Genomic DNA, 17,133 nt, shown 5'->3' on the forward strand with positions numbered 1-17,133 from the left:
TGTTCCCTCAGGCTCAGTTTTACCCTCCGCTCACCTGTGTGTGTTTGCCAAAGCTTTCCAACCCCAACCTCCAGGTCCAGGTGTACTATTTTCCAACAGTGTTATTTTAAGAATAACACCTTGCTTATTCTTAAGAAAAATTGCTTATATATTTCAAAGTGGTCCAATTAATTTAGAATTTATAAAACTACAGAAACTAAAAATTCTGCCTTAGAGGTAACCATCATTAACCATACATCCTTCCAACTTGTCATGAACTCATGAATACCAACACATAATACACATGAATATATATTTTTAATAGAAATAGGGAGATAATGCCATATATATGTTTTATATTAATACACACGTATACTTTTTTTAGTACATAATTGTTTTGATGACTTTCTAGAAGTGAATTTAAAGGACTTAAAAGGTCCATTGTAAAATTCTGTGGCTTTTTGCAACTATTTCTAAAGTACCCTCCAGAGATGTGTTAATTTCTTATTATTTATCAGCAGTATATGAGAGTATTATTTTTAAATGTTGTTGCAAATTTCATAGGCAAAGATGCATGTTTTATAATTTAATTTCTTTAATATTTCTAAGATTGCATAATTTTTCATGTGTCCACTTTTTTTCATGTGTCCACTTTTATTTCTTTTAGAATTGCTTATTCACTTACATTTTTATTTTTTCTTTGTTTTTTTTTTTCTAGATATGTCTGTGATATCAGCTGTTTATCATATTTAGTACAAAACCATTTCCCTTTTTGGCTTCTGTGTCTGTGCAGATGTGCTCTCACTAACCCATGATGTCTTATGCATGCCTCCCTGGCCAGTCTCTCAGTTGCTGGATTAATCACACAGTATCCTGTAATTTGCTGATAGTTGAGTATTTATGTATTTTGTGTCTCCCCAGTGAGAACAGGAGGTTTGTAAGAGTAGGACTATGGCTCAGGTTTTCTATTTTATTTGTCCCTGGTTCCAGACACTATCCAAAAAGTTTGCTCAAGTATACTAAAATATGCAAACAACTTCATCATGATGTTTGCCTTGCAGAAAACCACACCCATCCGCTCCCAAGCAGACCTGAAGAAATTGCCTTTGGAAGTGACCACTAGACCTTCTACTGAGGTGAATTCCAGGGCCTGGGAAGGGCTTTTCCTCAGGTGTCTCATGCTAGGATCAGTGTTCTCACTCTCTGTGGGCCTTTTTTTAGGAACCTGTGCGTAGACCTCAGCGTCCTCGGTCGCCCCCTTTACCTGCTGTGATCAGGAACGCCCCAGCAGACCCCCTTCTTTGCCAACTCCTAGACCAGCCAGCCAGCCCCGAAAGGCTCCTATTATCAGCAGTACTCCAAAGCCCCCTGCTTTGGCAGCCCGGGAGGAGGCCAGCACATCCAGGCTGCTCCAGCCACCTGAGGCACCCCGAAAGCCTGCCAACACTCTTGTTAAGACTACATCCCGACCTGCCCCTCTGGTGCAGCAACTGCCACCATCTTTACTGCCCAATTCCAGGAGCTCTCGGGAGGTTCCTTCTCCCAAAGTCATCAAGACTCCAGTGGTGAAGAAGACAGAGTCACCCATCAAACTTTACCCGGTGAGATGCTTGTCCTCCTCGATCCCCCAACCCAGTGTCAGTAGTGTAGGAATGGAATTGTGCAGTGTCACAGCTGTACTGGGGGAGCCTTGGGAAGATACTGAATCTAAAGCTTTGCTGCTGCCCCTGAGGAGGGGAAGCCTTGATAGCTGAATGGACTTGTTCAGGGCCAGAGAGCACATTGGTTGCCTGTACAGCGAGCTCTTCACTGCTCCCTCCGAGTTTTGGTCTGCCACAAACTTGAGTCACCTCCACTGGCTCTCGAAGTGTGGGCTTAGGTCAGTCATCTGGTGACAGCCTGAGTGGGCTGCAGCAGTGGTCGGTGGTTCTTGGGGAGGTGACAGCTGGCTGGCCAGGCAGACTAAGGTGGGAAAGGAATTGAGAAGCTTCTCCTATGACAGCTTTGAGCAAAGATCCTCATGGCACAGGGGCCAGTGGGTTGCCTGTGTACATTCCAAGTAATGTCAGGGAGGGATTGCAGGGAGTACAGTTCCTCTTGGAACAGCTCCTTTAGGCTAGATGAAATCTTCCTGCTCCCTAGAGGCTGAACAGGGCCCCTCACATCCTCACGCTCCTCTTGCTCTAGGCTACCCCTAGTCGGAAGAGGAGTGTCCCGGTTTCTGATGAGGAAGAAGTTGAGGAAGAAGCTGAGAGGAGGAAGGAGAGATGCAAGCGGGGCAGATTTGTTGTGAAGGAGGAAAAGAAGGACTCGAATGAGGTGAGTGGTTGAGGTGAGGTTCTCAAAAGAGCCTCCCTCTCTAGGGCCTGCCCCCCCCACCAGCAGTCTGCACCCCCCACCAGCAGTCTGCACCCCCCACCAGCAGTCTATACCCCACACCAGCAGTCTACACCAGCTCTGTTTATATTTGTGTCATGAGCTTTCCAGAAGCCTAGTGATCTCTCAAGGACGCTCAGTTACACAAGTGACTATACATGGTGCCAGATAGGGTCTTGAGTGAGACTGGCTTCTAGCTTAACCACAGGCCTGAAGTCACACAGACGTACATCAGTGAAGCTTGAAATACATTATGTCCCTTGCCTGCTGTCTTGTTTATAAAGGTGGCAGAAGGGTAGGTACCTTGGACAGTGATTTTGGAGTGTGGCTCTCAGCAGGGCTTGGTGATTTAAACTGTAGCACAGGAAGTCATGAAGATGGCTGATGACCCCGGGTGGCCAGTAAGGCACAAGTCTGCTCTTGTGGGGCACTGGGGATGCCTCTAATAGACTGCCCTCCACACAGCTCTCAGACAGTGCTGGGGAAGAGGACTCGGCTGACCTCAAGAGAGCTCAGAAAGGTGAGCTGGGGGAGTGACCTGGCAACCTGTGGTGGGGGTGGGAGTGGGAGTGGAAGTGGAGCCCCTTACCAGCAGCAGTTTACCAGAGGCTCATGGAGTCTTTCCTGGGTCTGGGCTCTTGTGCAGCAGTGGATCCAAGTCAAATCCTAGGCAGAATTCTGAAGGGATCACCCCTTTGTGGTTATTTTTAACACTAATTCCTTGGTGTTCACTCCTGGCAATCACTCATTCTTCTGCTCTTTGGCACCCTCATGACAGATGGGGAAGGAGACCATGGTGGCTGGTCCCTGGTTTCTGTGTCCCTGGTGTACTGGGGGCAAGCACCTAAGTGTTCCTGTCCTCCAAACCCTGGGAACTGCCTTTCTCAATGTGGCCCAGGCCAAGTGAGGGACTCTAGGCTAGTTTTCTGACTCGCACTTCTGTCTACATTGTCAGATAAAGGGCTGCACGTGGAGGTGCGTGTGAACAGGGAGTGGTACACGGGCCGTGTCACAGCCGTGGAGGTGGGCAAGCATGTGGTGCGGTGGAAGGTGAAGTTTGACTACGTGCCCACAGACACGACACCAAGAGACCGCTGGTAATGTCCCAATCAGGGAGGAGCAGTGGTTCCTCGAAGGAGGTATCCCCGGCCTCCCTGCCAGCAGCCCATCCTGGGAGCCCGGGTCAGACGTGACAAGCTGTGTGTCTTCCACAGGGTGGAGAAAGGCAGTGAGGATGTGCGGCTGATGAAGCCCCCTTCTCCAGAACATCAGAGCCTTGACACGCAGCAGGAGGGCGGGGAGGAGGAGGCGGGCCCTGTGGCCCAACAGGCCATAGCCGTGGCAGAGCCCTCCACTTCCGAATGCCTCCGCATTGAGCCTGACACCACTGCCCTGAGCACCAATCATGAGACCATTGACCTGCTCGTCCAGATCCTCCGGTACATGTGTCTTTTGTCTTCCCACCCCAGGGCAAGCAGCAGCTCTCTGCCTGCTCCATGCCATTCTGAATTACTGTCCCTGCCTTCTTCAGGAATTGTTTACGGTACTTCCTGCCTCCAAGTTTCCCCATCTCCAAGAAGCAGCTGAGTGCTATGAATTCAGATGAGCTAATATCTTTCCCTCTGGTGAGTCTGGCCTGAACTTCGATTCCACACTCTTCATTGCCCCACCCCTGCCCCTGGATTTGTTGTAACTGTTGCGATTGTGATTGTTATGCTTGGTGCAGTTGCTAGCTCTCAGCTGTGTGCTCCATCTCAGCCAGCCTCTCTTCTGCTGAAAGAAGAAGAGACTTTATGATGTGGGGAAAAAATTGGCTTAGCAGGATATGACTTGGGTGTGCAGAAAGCCAACCCCTTCCCACCACAGGTGCTAGGAGTTGAGTCATCCCTTAGGGATAGCAGGTGTAGTCTGACGTTTTATGACAAGCATACCCCCTTTCTTCTGCCCTAGCAGAGGGAGTAAACCTGTCCCAGGCAACAGTGAAGAGCTGAGGCTCAAAGTGCATAGAACTTGACACTCAGAAGGAGGTACAGAGAAGCTTGTGATGTTTGGACATAAGCAGTGGGTCTTACTTAACCCAGCAAATGGTGAAGGGGTGCCTTGCCCAAGCAGGTGTCTGCTGGACCTCATAGTGAGCAGCAAAAGAGAGTCTTGCCTTCAAGTGGCTCAAGACTCAGTAGAGACTGAGTTGTTACCAGGTAGCTGCACATGAGGGCAGGAGCAGTTAGTGCTGAGAAAGTGGATAGAAAGGCTATGGAGGGCTGTGGTGGCCTATGGGGCAGAGAGAGCAACTGAGTTGGAAGAAAACGTGCATTTTGCCAAGTGCCTGCCTGTGTAAGTGAAAAGGAGTGTTTGAGGTGGGGACTTCTATGAGCAAAGGCTCTGGGGGTGGGGTTAGGGTAGCAGGCTGTGTGGTGAGCATTTAGGGCAGAGGGGCCTGAAAGCCAGGATATGATGGGTCTTAAATCCCCAGTCTGTCATACTGGCTTAAACTCTGTATGAAGAGAAGAGCCTACAAAAGTTTTGAGCTGAAGGAATTGTCATCCAAACCATATCTAGGGCAGCGGTCAACACATTTTTTCTGTAGAGGGCCAGTTGGCAAGTAATTTCAGGTTCACAGGCTATACAGTCTCTGTGGCAACTCTGCCATTATAGCATGAAAGCAGCCACAGACAATATGTAAAGGAACGGATGTCCTGTGTTCCAGTAAAGCTTTATTTACAACAACAGTTGGCAGGCTGATTCGGCCCAGGGGCTGTAGTCTGCTGCTCCTGCCCCTAAGAGAGTAATCTGGGTAGCAGCGTGTTTGGGTAGAATGGGTGGTTGGGAGATGCAGGGGCGAGGAGGCTGGTCCTATGTAAAAGGTCAGAGGTGAGGGAATGGGAACAGGAGCCAGTGTGGTGGCAGTGGGCTTGGGGGTGAAAGGGCTGTGTCGGAAGTCATCAGCAGACTGATCATGGATTGTAGGCAAGTGACTCAGGCCTGTGGGAACTGGAGGTTGATGACAAAGCTATTAACTAGGAGAGAAAAATGGGTAAGTGCAACGAAGGTGACGAGTGGAGGTTTGTGTAGCGCCAGAAGTGCCCTCACTATGTTTCTGGTGATGTGCAGTGTGGAAATCAGGGACTGGCACTTGGAGGGAGGGGGAGGTCAGGGCTGGAGATGGGGCTCTGGGAATTGTCCACATGAAGTGGGATGATTTTTCTATGATAGGAATAGCTAAGTTTTCTAGGAAAGAGGTTCTAGAAAAAAGACAACTGGAATGGAAACTGCAGGATTAGGATTAGTATATTCAACATGTCGGGTCCTCATGGGGCAGTTGTGTGCTTGATAAAGTTTGCCAGAGATAAAAACATGGTGTTTGTCTTTATTCTACTTTTTAAAATGTGAAATGAAGCGGGAGTTGAAGAAACTAAGGCTCAGTAAACAGTCTGTTGGTCAGTGACAGACCCCAGATTTGAACCCAGGTACTTCTTAGGACTTGTTCTGTTCACGATGCTGCCTTGCTCTCCTGGCAAGATATGAAGGGGTGTGCTCAGTGAGGGAGCTAGAAGGTACAGAAATCACAGCTGCTTCACAGAAAGATCCACGCTTCAACTTTTGTCCTTGTTTAGGCTGCAGGTGCTCTCTGCAAATCCTAGGAGGAACTAGCAGCTAATAGGGTGGCTAGGTTGGCCTGGCATCTTCTTGTCAGATTTGTTGATTTTGGCTTAAAGTTATTGCCAAACTCAGAGTAGAGCCTAGGTGTAGCAGGATCTCTGCAGTGGGCTTGAATGCCTGGGTCCAAAACAAAGTCTGCATGAGTGTCTAAAAATAGTATATATTAGGCTGGGTGTGGAGGCTCAGGTCTGTAATCCCAGCACTTTGGGAGGCTGAGGAAGGTGGATCACTTGAGGCCAGGAGTTTGAGACCAGCCTGGCCAATATGGTGAAACCCCATCTCTACTACAACATACAAAAAATATTAGCCAGATATTGTGGCACACGCCTGTAATCCTAGCTACTTGGGAGGCCGGGGCATGAAAATCGCTTGAACCTGGGGAAAGGCAGAGGTTGCAGTAAGCTGAAATTGTGCCACTGGACTCCAGCCTGGGTGACGGAGACTGTCAAAAAAAAGTATATTAGGCCGGGCGCAGTGGCTCACGCCTGTAATCCCAGCACTTTGGGAGGCCGAGGCAGGCGGATCACAAGCTCAGGAGATTGAGACCATCCTGGCAAACATGGTGAAACCCCGTCTCTACTAAAAATACAAAAAAAAAAAAAAAAAAAAAAAAGCCGGGCATGGTGGCGGGTGCCTGTAGTCCCAGCTACTCGGGAGGCTGAGGCAGGAGAATAGTGCGGACCCGGGAGGCGGAGGCTGCAGTGAGCCGAGATCACGCCACTGCACTCCAGCCTGGACAACAGAGCGAGACTGTCTCAAAAGAAAAAAAAAAGTATATTAGCTTTTTTTTTGTACAAAGAGTTATAACACCAGTGGATCACCTTTGTTCTGCTAACTGTAATGTCTACAACCACTCAAAGTATTTTTTTTTTTTTTTTTTTGAGATGGAGTCTTGCTCTGTCACCTGGGCTAGAGTGCAGTGGCACAATCCTGGCTCACTGCCAGCTCCACCTCCTGGGTTCATGCCATTCTTCTGCCTCAGCCTCCCAAGTAGCTGGGACTACAGGCGCCCGCCACCACGCCCTGCTAATTTTTTGTATTTTTAGTAGAGATGGGGTTTCATCGTGTTAGCCAGGATGGTCTCTATCTCCTGACCTCATGATCTGCCCGCCTCGGTCTCCCAAAGTGCTGGGATTACAGGCATAAGCCACCACGCGCGGCCATCACTCAAACTATTTTTTTTAGCATCAGGGATAAAACAAAGTCTGCTGTTCATTATGTCCTTGTCAGTTATGTCCTTTATACTGTATTCCTCAGGAGTTCCATAGAGCCTCAGGAGCCCTGCAATATTAGATTCAAGTATCATTTTGCAGAAAAACTAATGTAACAATTATATGTGAATCTACAATTACCTCAAAATAATTTAAGAAAAATTACTACAAACCATGTCTGCTTTCAAGATGTTGTATACTGAATTTTAATACTTTGGGGATTGCTCCAGCATTTATTTTGTGCTGCCAAGGCAATTATTGTTTTGTGTAGAAGTTTCTCTTGCTATCTTGGTTTTAGTAGGATAAGGTGAATGACATGGTTCAATACTTGCCAGTAACAGCTTTAAAAAATGGCATCTAGAAGCCTCTCTAGGCTGGGCAGCTCATGCATCTTTACAGAAGTAAACACCAGAGTTGATAAGACTGCAGTAGCCAGCTAGCACCTGCTGGTTGAGGCGTGTGTGTTCATCACAGTGGCCTCATCATTCTTAGTGATTTACGAGTAAGTCATGTTATAAATTTGAACTTGGAAAATAAATTGAACCTAAAGAGGTACTACTTACATTGTTTTTCACACTGAGATTCCATGTAACATTTCATTTAAAATAAGTATTCTGCTCCCTTTTACAAATTTGAAAAGCCACTAGAAAAACTGCTTGTTTCCTACCTCACCCGCTGGAGGTTTCAGGTACTTAGGGAAAATAGTAAAAAGCTCTGATGCTGCAGAAGTATATACTGCTCCACAGAGCTGGAGATATCTGCTATTAGTTGGTAGGTGAAAAGAGAACTGACGTGAGTGCTGACATTGTTGGGTATGTCTTGGAAGTGGATGGCTAAAAGGGCTGTACTGAAGTCAGACAGGTTATGATTGAGCATGGAAGAGTGATTCTGTCATCCTTTTTTGCCACTTGGAATGATAAGAATCACCCCTCATGTGTCCTTATGGCCTGCTGTCTGCCAGAGCACCGTGCTGAGTGCTTCACCTGTGTGCTAATTGTCTTCTTCCTTGTGACAGCCCCTTATGTACCCTCCCTCTTGCTGTGCTCCCAACAGAAAGAGTACTTCAAGCAATATGAAGTAGGGCTCCAAAACCTGTGCAATTCCTACCAGAGCCGTGCTGACTCCCGGGCCAAGGCCTCCGAGGAAAGCCTGCGTACCTCCGAGAGGAAACTCCGCGAGACGGAGGAGAAGCTGCAGAAGCTGAGGACCAACATCGTGGCACTCCTGCAAAAGGTGCAGGAGGTGAGCCCGGCAGCCTTCCTGTTGCAGCTGGACCACCTGGTCTCTCAGGGAGGGGGACCTGGGACCTGTTCCTGTTCTCACAAGAATCTGTCCACTCACAGGAATCTGTGGTTCCCACCCTGGCTGCACAGCACCCTGGCAGGAGAGCTTGAGATGGTGTGGCTGCCTGGGCCTCAGCCCAGCCAGACCCATAGAACCAGGCTTTTTCCCTTTAGACATTCTGAGGTACAGCCTGGTTTGAGAACTCTCCAAGCCATAAAAACGAAGTTCTTTTCCACATGATGCCCAGATGGGATTGGGTAGCCCAGAAGTGGGGAGTGCCCCTTAGCTTGTTGGTCCTTCATCCAGACAGTAAGCATGAGGGCCTGCTCTGTGCCTGTCCTGTGGATACAGAATGAACAAGACAAGCCAGGGAAGGTTCCTGCTCTCACAGCCTGCCAGTTTGGTGGAAGAGACAGAATTACTGATGGTGGTTCCTAAGGAGATACAGCAAAGTGTTGGGAGGCCACTTGACTAGAATGTTCAGGGGCTTAGGCATTTGGAGACACTGGAAGCCAGTCATGCAAAGAGTGTGACATGAGCATTCCAGGCAGAAGGAGGAAGAGCAGGACTTGAGGCCTGAGCAGGGACTTGGGGGCAGTAGGAACAGAGGCAGGGCTTGAAAGTTGTGGGATTTGATCCCGAGAACAATGGAGATCACTGGAGGGGTGTGGCATGATCCAGTTTTCAGTCTCAAGACACTTACGTGGTTGGTTGGAGGAGGCCTGGAGGGGTCAAAGTTAGAACCAGAGCCTCCTGTGAGGAGGCTCCCACAGCTGTCTGAGACAGTGGTGGCCTGGACCTTGGGCAGTGACAGAGAGAAGGGAGAGAAGTGGGCATATTTGTAGGATCTGAGGGAAACGTAAATCTAAGACAACCGGGAACATGGGGTAGAGGCAGGGCGGGCACAGGAGATCTGGGCATCATCCATGCACAGTAGATGGAGGAGGGGAGAATAAAGACAGAAGCCTGACATCCAGGGTGGGGTGGGAGGTGGGGGAGGGGACTCTGGGCTCTGTCCCAGAAGCTGAGAGAAGGTGTAAAGGTGGCCCCCCAATCACTTTCTGGCCCCCTGTTGACTCCTGCCCTGCTCTATTCCAGGACATAGACATCAACACAGATGATGAGCTGGACGCCTACATTGAGGACCTCATCACCAAGGGGGACTGAAGGCGGGAGAGCAGCTCCCCTGCCCACCTGCCCTTCAACCCTGTAGCTGCAGGGGGAGGGGGCTTCATTCATGGGTTGGTGGTCGCACCTTGGTTTGACTTACATGGGACATTTGTGTTTTTGGAGGGAAAGATACCCTGATTCTTTGAATCTTCCTCCTTAAGTTTATCCTCCTTAAGTTTATAAATATTTATTTTTTAAAAGAAGATGCTGTGCCTGTGAGACCATACTTTTTCTTTTCTTTTTTCTTTTTTGGTGACTGCAAAGGACAGAGAACCTTTCCACTTTGGCCACACTGGGTTGCTAAGCCAGAGTCACTTCAGCTCCTGGCTCCTCAAGATAATGGCGAGTTCAGTGCCATCTTAGAGAAGCTCCAGGGGCAGGGCTGACTTTTCTCCTAGAGGAGGAACAACGTGGGGATCTGAGGGATGGGAGGGAGACTTCCCCCAAGTGGTGGTCCTGCTGGGGGCTCAGATCCAGGGACCCAAAAGGGGGGCTATGTAGGAGGTTCCACATTGGAGGGGCTCTCTCTCGCAGCTGTCAAGAGTTGGTCCTGGCTGTGGCGTTGTCCAGACAGCTTGGGGGAAAAAGATCCTGTCTAACCACCTCATCTACCACTCAGGTTCTTTGTGAAGGAGGGATTTCTTCAGTTAACCATGGACAGTGAGTTTCTCACCGCAGTAATTTGAGTCCAGGTTGAAGGGGAGACAGATCTGTGGTGAATCTCTGATTTGGGTAGCACACTGAGTGTGGAACCCCACAGGACTCCTTAGGGAAGGAGCTTGGGTGTGAAAAAACCCCTGGGGCTGAGCTAGTGACCTCCATGTGTGGGTGCAGCAGGGCCCTGGATGGTGCCAGTTGATCTGGACAGCCTATTGATGTTTTTCTACTTCTACCCATTGGCTGGGCCCCACTGAGCCCCATCAAGGTGCCTGAGGAGGGGGCCAGTGAGGTCCCCTGGCCACAGGGACTCCAGAGGCATCTCTGCAGGAAGCACACCATGCCTTCCCTCCATGTCCCATCATAGTGCCACAATCTGTGTCCCTTAACTTCTCAGGGTCAAAGACAAAGGCAAAGATTGCTGAATTTTCTCTTTAATGGCCATTGGAAGAATCTGGTTCAGTTTTTCCCAACTCTCTTCCCACTCGGATTTGGGGCCTCTGGGTTTTCTGAAGGCACAAGGACTATGACTTTGTACCACTAACTTGTGGTTCAAACCTGGGTGTGTTTCTGGCATCTCCCTAACCCAGATCAGCAATGGCCACCCTGCTGCTCCAAGGCCAGCAGAAGACTGGGAAGCAGAGGTGAGGGATGCAGGCCACACTGGAATGGGAAGTCTTTCCCCACTGGATGTGCCTGTGTCTGGTGGGTTTTGGGCCTTCCCAGACTACCTCTCTGGGAGAGGCCTGTTTGGGGTAGTACAGTGAGAGACCCTGGCCTCTTCTGCTGGAAGACTGTCCAAGTCTTGGGGTTTCTTGAGCTGGTGATTCCTCTGCCATCCTGCTGTCTCTGTTCATCTCAGGCAGCATGGGGTCCACTTTTGTCCCCAAACCTCATGTTTTAATCCAAATGCAAGTTGGTTCTGCATTTTTACTGGAGGGTAATCAATTTTTAAAATTCACACACATGTAATCAAAATGCAATACTATAAACTTCTACTAGTGAGACTCCTGAATTCGGTCTGTTTTCTTCTTAGTAAAATTCAGCACCTTCCTTCTCTTCATTCTTTGTACCACTGTGGCTTTAAATGGTCTTCAAGTTATTCCTCCTCATCACCTCCATTGTTTTATCTTTACCCCCTTAACACCCACAGAAACAGACTGGAGTTCTTGACTGTTTTAGCTTCAACTTCTAGATGTGCTCACTGTGCTTTGTTAATGCTACCAGTTGTGCTGAATGCAGCCTGTTTCCCAGGCAGAGATCCTGCCACTCCCGATGGGAAGATAAAATGCAGGGGTCCTCTTTGCCAGTTTCCTGGGAACATCAAGGGACAGGTGACCAGCTTGGAACTCTTTGATGACTTGGGAGGAGGAAGATGGTCTGGCTGATCTGTGGTGAAAAGGTCCTTTGCACAAGGCTGCAAGAAAGTGAAGGGCAGCAACACTAGTGTTTAAGGACCGAGAGGAGTGGGTACTAGGGTGTTTTGAGATGGGGGTCTCACCCTGGTCACCTAAGCTGGAGTGCAGTGGCACGATCTTGGCTCACTGATACGTCTGCCTTTCAGGCTCAAGTGATCCTCCCACCTTAGCCTCCCAAGTAGCTGGGACCACAGGCACACACCATCACGCCTGGCTAATTTTTTTTTTTTTTTTTTGTATTTTTGGTAAGAGTTTCATCACGTTGCTTAGGATGGTCTCAAACTCCTGAGCTCAAGTGATCCACCTGCCTCGGCCTCCTAAAGTGCTGGGATTACAGTGTGAGCCAGCATGCCTCGCCTAGGGTGTTTGATTTTTAAGTGACACATGCACATGGTAAACATTAAAACCGTCTAAAAGGCTGGACCATGAAAAGCAAGGCTCCCTTCTCCCACCCAATCCCTGAATTCTCCCTGGAGAGTATCCCTCCTAAGTGAACACACTTCCACTCTGTTCCATTTCTGCCTGTTAACTACTTAGTGTAGCTTAGTGTAGTGGAACCTGCTTCAGAATAACCCATATGTGTCTTCTTTATTCTCATGAACCACAGAGCATTTCATGTGTTGATATATTGTCTCCTATTTATGGACATTTGGGGTTGTTTCCATTTTTTTTGTTGTTGTTTTGGGACGGACTCTTGCTCTGTCACCCAGTCTGGAGTGCTGTGGCATGATCTCAGCTCATTGCAACCTTCACCTCCTGGGTTCAAGCAATTCTCCCCCATCAGCCTCCTGAGTAGCTGGGACTACAGGTGCATGCCACCATGCCCAGCTAATTTTTGTATTTTTTGGTAAAGACAGGGTTTCACTACATTGGCCAGGCTGGTCTCAAACTCCTGACCTCAAGTGATTCACCCACCTTGGCCTCCCAGTGCTGGGATTACAGGCATGAGCTACTGCACCCAGCCAGTCACCATTTTCATCCAGTAACTTGCAATGCACCAGGCCTTACCAGGGCCACTGATGGGTTCAGCAGACACTTCTTTCTTCAAGCTGGCAAGGCCTCAGATAAGTCACTGCCCATTTTGGCTCCCCATTCCTCTTCTAAAATAAGGGAGTTGGGTGATGGCAGAGGCTTTCCAGCTTATTCAGCCTCAGGGCCTGTTACCTACCTAAAATTTATCCAGAAGCCCATATGGAAAGCCAGGAGTCCTGGAGCTGCTCTGGTTGAAGCTGGGATGGGAGCCCAAAGCTCCCTGCTGTTCTTGACCCCCACATCTTTGCTTCCAAGATTCACTGGCACCTACCTGCTACCTGTAGGCCTTCAGCTGCTTACTCTTGTCCGATGTGGGGGTAAAGTGCTTACTCACCAGCTATCCTCATGGCCTAACCTTTTGGCCAGTTTCAGTGTCCCTGAAGGATGGAGGAGGGCTGGGCTTCCATGGAGCCTGAACCGCAGGTGCCATCAGCACTTCCTGGGGCTCTGGACATGTCAGCAGCTGCCCACCAAGGCCTGGAAGGTAAGGGGGGTTCACACCACTAGGGCAAACTTGGATCAATAAGAAGGGAAGGATGTGACAGACGTTATCCCTCCTCTTTTCTTGTCCCCTCTGGATTCTATTGAGATGCTTCCAGGGATTCTCCCAGGCCCCTTCCTGTCCCAGTAACTGCAGGTTTCTGGGGAAGCCGTGGCAAGCTCTAATCCCCTACTTTTTTTTTTTTTTTTTTTTTAAGACAGTCTCGCTCTGTCACCCAGGCTGGAGTGCAGTGGCGCCATCTCGCCTCAATGCAACCTCCGCCTCCAGGGTTTAAGCAATTCTCCTGCCTCAGACTCTCTAGTAGCTTGAATTACAGGCGTGCGCTACCACACCTGGCTAATTTTCGTATTTTTAGTAGAGACAGGGTTTCGCCATGTTGGCCAGGCTGGTCTTGAACTCCTGGTCTTGAAATCCATCTGCCTCAGCCTCCCAAAGGGCTGGGAGCCACCGCGCCCGGCCTAATCCCCTACTTTGATTTACTGTCCCTCCCCACATCATTTCTTTCCTTATTGAAAGCTCTGGGTCGTCCCCAATGCTCCACCATGTAAACCAATCTGTCCCGCTGGGTTTGGCGCACAGCAGTGGGCAGGGGGAATCTGTCAGAAGGTTCAGAGTTTTTGAGTTCCTCATGCTTAATTATCAGCGACCACAGCACAACACGTGGCCGAGGGTGGGTTGTAAATTCTCACCTGGCCTAGAGGACGCAGCCAGGACCCAGCACTTGGCCATCTCTGTAGAGGCTTCGCGGGTCTGTAGACTGGTCATGCTCAGTCTAACACGGCGTGGTTATGAACGCCCATTATGAACTGTTCATAACCAGTCAACGGTTATGAACTGTGGAGGGCGTCCCCAACCCCGCCGCACGCTCCAGATGGAAGCGACACGGCGCCTGCGCGGTTTTGCTGGCGCGCCGCACGTGCACAGTGACCTGCGCATGCGCTTTGGAAGCCTCGCGAGCTTGCGGTGGCGCTCAGGGTTTGCTGCAGGTGCGTGCGGCCTTTGGGGGTTTCCTCGCATCTTTTAGGTAAATGCTTCCAGGGATTCTCCTTTTTTTTTTTTTTTTTTTTTTGAGACAGTCTCGCTCTGTCACCTAGGATGGAGTGCAGTGGCGCCATCTCGTCTCACTGCATCCTCCGCCTCCAGGGTTCAAGCAATTCTCCTGCCTCAGACTCTCTAGTAGCTGGAGTTACAAGGAGATCAAGGGCCCACTCACACCCTAAGCAGAAAAGCGAGGATTTTTTTTTCCTGCAAGCTGCTGAGCATTAATTAAGTCAAAGTGCAGATGAAATCTCCTCCCCGGTTGTTTTCCAACTTTTGGGGAGTCACTAGGGAAAACATTCGTTGAACAGATGTCCTTAGGGTTGGCGCTTTTATCTTTGCAAGGAAGAAAACTAGGAAAGGAAGCTGCGTGTTTTTCCTTTTGCCGGGAAGGGTGTGCCTGCCTTTGGACCTGAGGCCGAGCACCTGAAGCCTCTTGGACTTAACATTTGTCTGTTTTCTATGCGTTTGTCCTTGGCTTGGTTTATGGTGTTTGTTGAAAGGTAAATGTTTTAAGATTTTGGGGATTCCTATCATGCTTAGGGAAATCCATCCCCTTCTCTCTTCTCCCCTTCCCCCGATATTCTCTTACATTTTATTGCAATGTTTATTTTTTATTTTTTTACTGGACAACCTGTAGTCCTTATGGAATATATTTTGTATAAGCTGTAAGACAAGAGTCAAGCTTCCCCTGCCCCCAGGTGGAAATTAACTTATTCCAGCCCCACTTATTAAATGAGCCTCTTATTAAATGAACCAACAGGTGTGGACTTGTTGCGTTTGAGATGCCCCTTAGACACCAGTGGAGACATCTGTGGTCAGTTGCACAAGTGAGTGTGATGTGAGGGGTGAGGTTCTGGCTGAAACTAATTTTGGGCGTCATCAGCATCTAAATAGATCGTCTCCCTCACTTGTTAAAAAATTATTTTCCAATCTTAGACTTTATTCTCTCACATGAAATATTTAATCGCACTATCCAGTTCTCTCCCATCCCTGCCTAAAAGGAAGTGTTCCATTGGGATTTAAATTATAATTGCATTAAATTTAAATGTAAGTTTTGGGAGCATTGACATTTTATGATATTAATCCTCCCCAGAGGATAAAAAATGGCTTTCCATTTACTCAAGACTTCTTTTAGGTCCTCCAATAAGATTTTATACATTCTTTATACGGGTTCTATAACTTTCTGGTTAAATTTATTCCTAAGTGTTTTATGGTTTTGTCTATTGTGATGAAATACTTTTCCCATCTGTCAGCTCACTGATTATTAATATGAAGAAAAGCTAATATTTAATATAATTCACTTTCTATCTTAGGAATTCTGGTAGTTTTAATAAGCCTGTTTTTTATAGATACAAATTTGCAGGGTATACCAATTTATTTTGTCAGTTTGCTTTAGTTAGAACCTCTGAAACAATGTTGAGTAATGATCCCAGGCTTGTTTCTGATATGGGTGGAAATCCACATGTGAGAGTTGAGCAGTGAGAGTTTCAGCAAGTGGCTTTGAAAATATTGGGGTTTCCTTTAGTTTCTCTTGGGGCTGCTGGGACTCACCGGTAGTTGCCAGTCCTGCCTGAGTCGGGCGCCAGGGGGCACCAGTCACACATAATGAAATGTGAGTTGTGCCCGCTGGAAACTGGCTGATTTTGTCAAATGCCTTTACACCTTCTATAAAAAAATACATAGTTTTCTCCTTTATGCTGCTGTTTTTATTTTTCAATTAGACATTGAGTAGCTATGAAAGAATACTGTATACAATATTTGTAAAGTGGCCGGGCGCGGTGGCTCACGCCTGTAATTCCAGCACTGTGGGAGGTCAAGGTGGGCAGATTGCTTGAGCCCAGGAGTTCGAGACGAGCCTGGGCAACATGGCAAGACGTCGTCTCTACATTAAATACAAAAATTAGCTGGGTTTGTGCTGAGGCTGAGGTGGGAGAATCGCTTGAGCCCGGGAGGTGGAGGCTGCAATGAGCTGTGATCGTGCCGCTGTACTCTAGCCTGGGTGACAGAGTGAGATTTTGTCTTTAAAAAAAAAAAAAGAATTGTAAAGCAGAAAAAAATATACATCGAACAACCATCACCTGGTTCGTTATTTTATAAATCCCTGTGTGTCCTTCCTGGACCCCTTGTCCCCCTGCTCAAAGGTCACCATCATCCTGAATTGTGTTTATTACTCTTAGAGTGTTTCATTTTATAATTGTGTTTCTTTACTCTTCATTATATTTGTATGAGCTCTGTGTATTCCTGTTTTATTTTGCCCTGTTTTATTTTGTTTTGTTTTTGAACTTAGATGGACATAACGTTTTATTTATTGTTTTGCAGTTTTGTTTTTTTTTCAACATTGTGCTCCAGAAACTCATCCATGTTGTTGGATGTAACTGTAATTTATTCATTTTCACTACTGTGTAGTATTCTGGTTGTTAACCTAAATAACAATAAAGAGAGGTTCTCAAAAGAAAATATACTTATTTGGGAACAAAGCATTGCAAATTTATGTATATATGTCTTGTCTTTTAGAGAGCCTCTTTGTTATTTAGGTTGCCACATCACTGCCGAATACTAGACAGTAATGAAAATGAATGAATTACACCTGCAATTGAACATAATACAATTTTAAATGCATTCCTTTGAGACTGGCAACTGCATTGTTTAGTTTATGTCTCCTGTTGCATGTATGCAGGACTTTCTTCCTGGGACAGCTGTCCCCAACATTTTTGGTACCAGAGACTGGTTTTATGGAACCCTCTCGGGTTCAAGTGATTCTCCTGCCTCAGCCTCCTGAGTAGCTGAGACTACAGGTGTGTGC

At 47.8% G+C, this 17,133-nt stretch overlaps 1 protein-coding gene and 1 pseudogene across 2 annotated transcripts in view; one reads left to right on the top strand and one right to left on the bottom strand.

The window, feature by feature from the left end:
* MORC2 (MORC family CW-type zinc finger 2) overlaps nucleotides 1–9,883 on the top strand; it is a 40,724-nt gene extending 30,841 nt beyond the window's left edge. Inside the window, 10 exon segments of the mRNA XM_017869013.1 lie at nucleotides 1,041–1,115; nucleotides 1,201–1,258; nucleotides 1,261–1,580; nucleotides 2,167–2,298; nucleotides 2,821–2,875; nucleotides 3,311–3,452; nucleotides 3,570–3,794; nucleotides 3,887–3,980; nucleotides 8,280–8,468; nucleotides 9,609–9,883. Coding sequence (XP_017724502.1) covers nucleotides 1,041–1,115; nucleotides 1,201–1,258; nucleotides 1,261–1,580; nucleotides 2,167–2,298; nucleotides 2,821–2,875; nucleotides 3,311–3,452; nucleotides 3,570–3,794; nucleotides 3,887–3,980; nucleotides 8,280–8,468; nucleotides 9,609–9,677 — 1,359 coding nt within the window. The 3' untranslated portion in view covers nucleotides 9,678–9,883.
* LOC108527623 (uncharacterized) lies at nucleotides 9,849–14,196 on the bottom strand (annotated as a pseudogene). Its single transcript, XR_001884863.1, has 3 exons — nucleotides 13,979–14,196; nucleotides 13,143–13,264; nucleotides 9,849–11,754 (listed from the first exon to the last, which is right to left on the bottom strand). The product of XR_001884863.1 is annotated as an uncharacterized LOC108527623 (transcript).
* Nucleotides 14,197–17,133: the final 2,937 nt, after the last annotated feature.

The sequence above is a fragment of the Rhinopithecus bieti genome, unplaced genomic scaffold (assembly GCF_001698545.2).
Source record: "Rhinopithecus bieti isolate Rb0 unplaced genomic scaffold, ASM169854v2 scaffold_4666, whole genome shotgun sequence".
Classification (NCBI taxonomy): domain Eukaryota; kingdom Metazoa; phylum Chordata; class Mammalia; order Primates; family Cercopithecidae; genus Rhinopithecus; species Rhinopithecus bieti.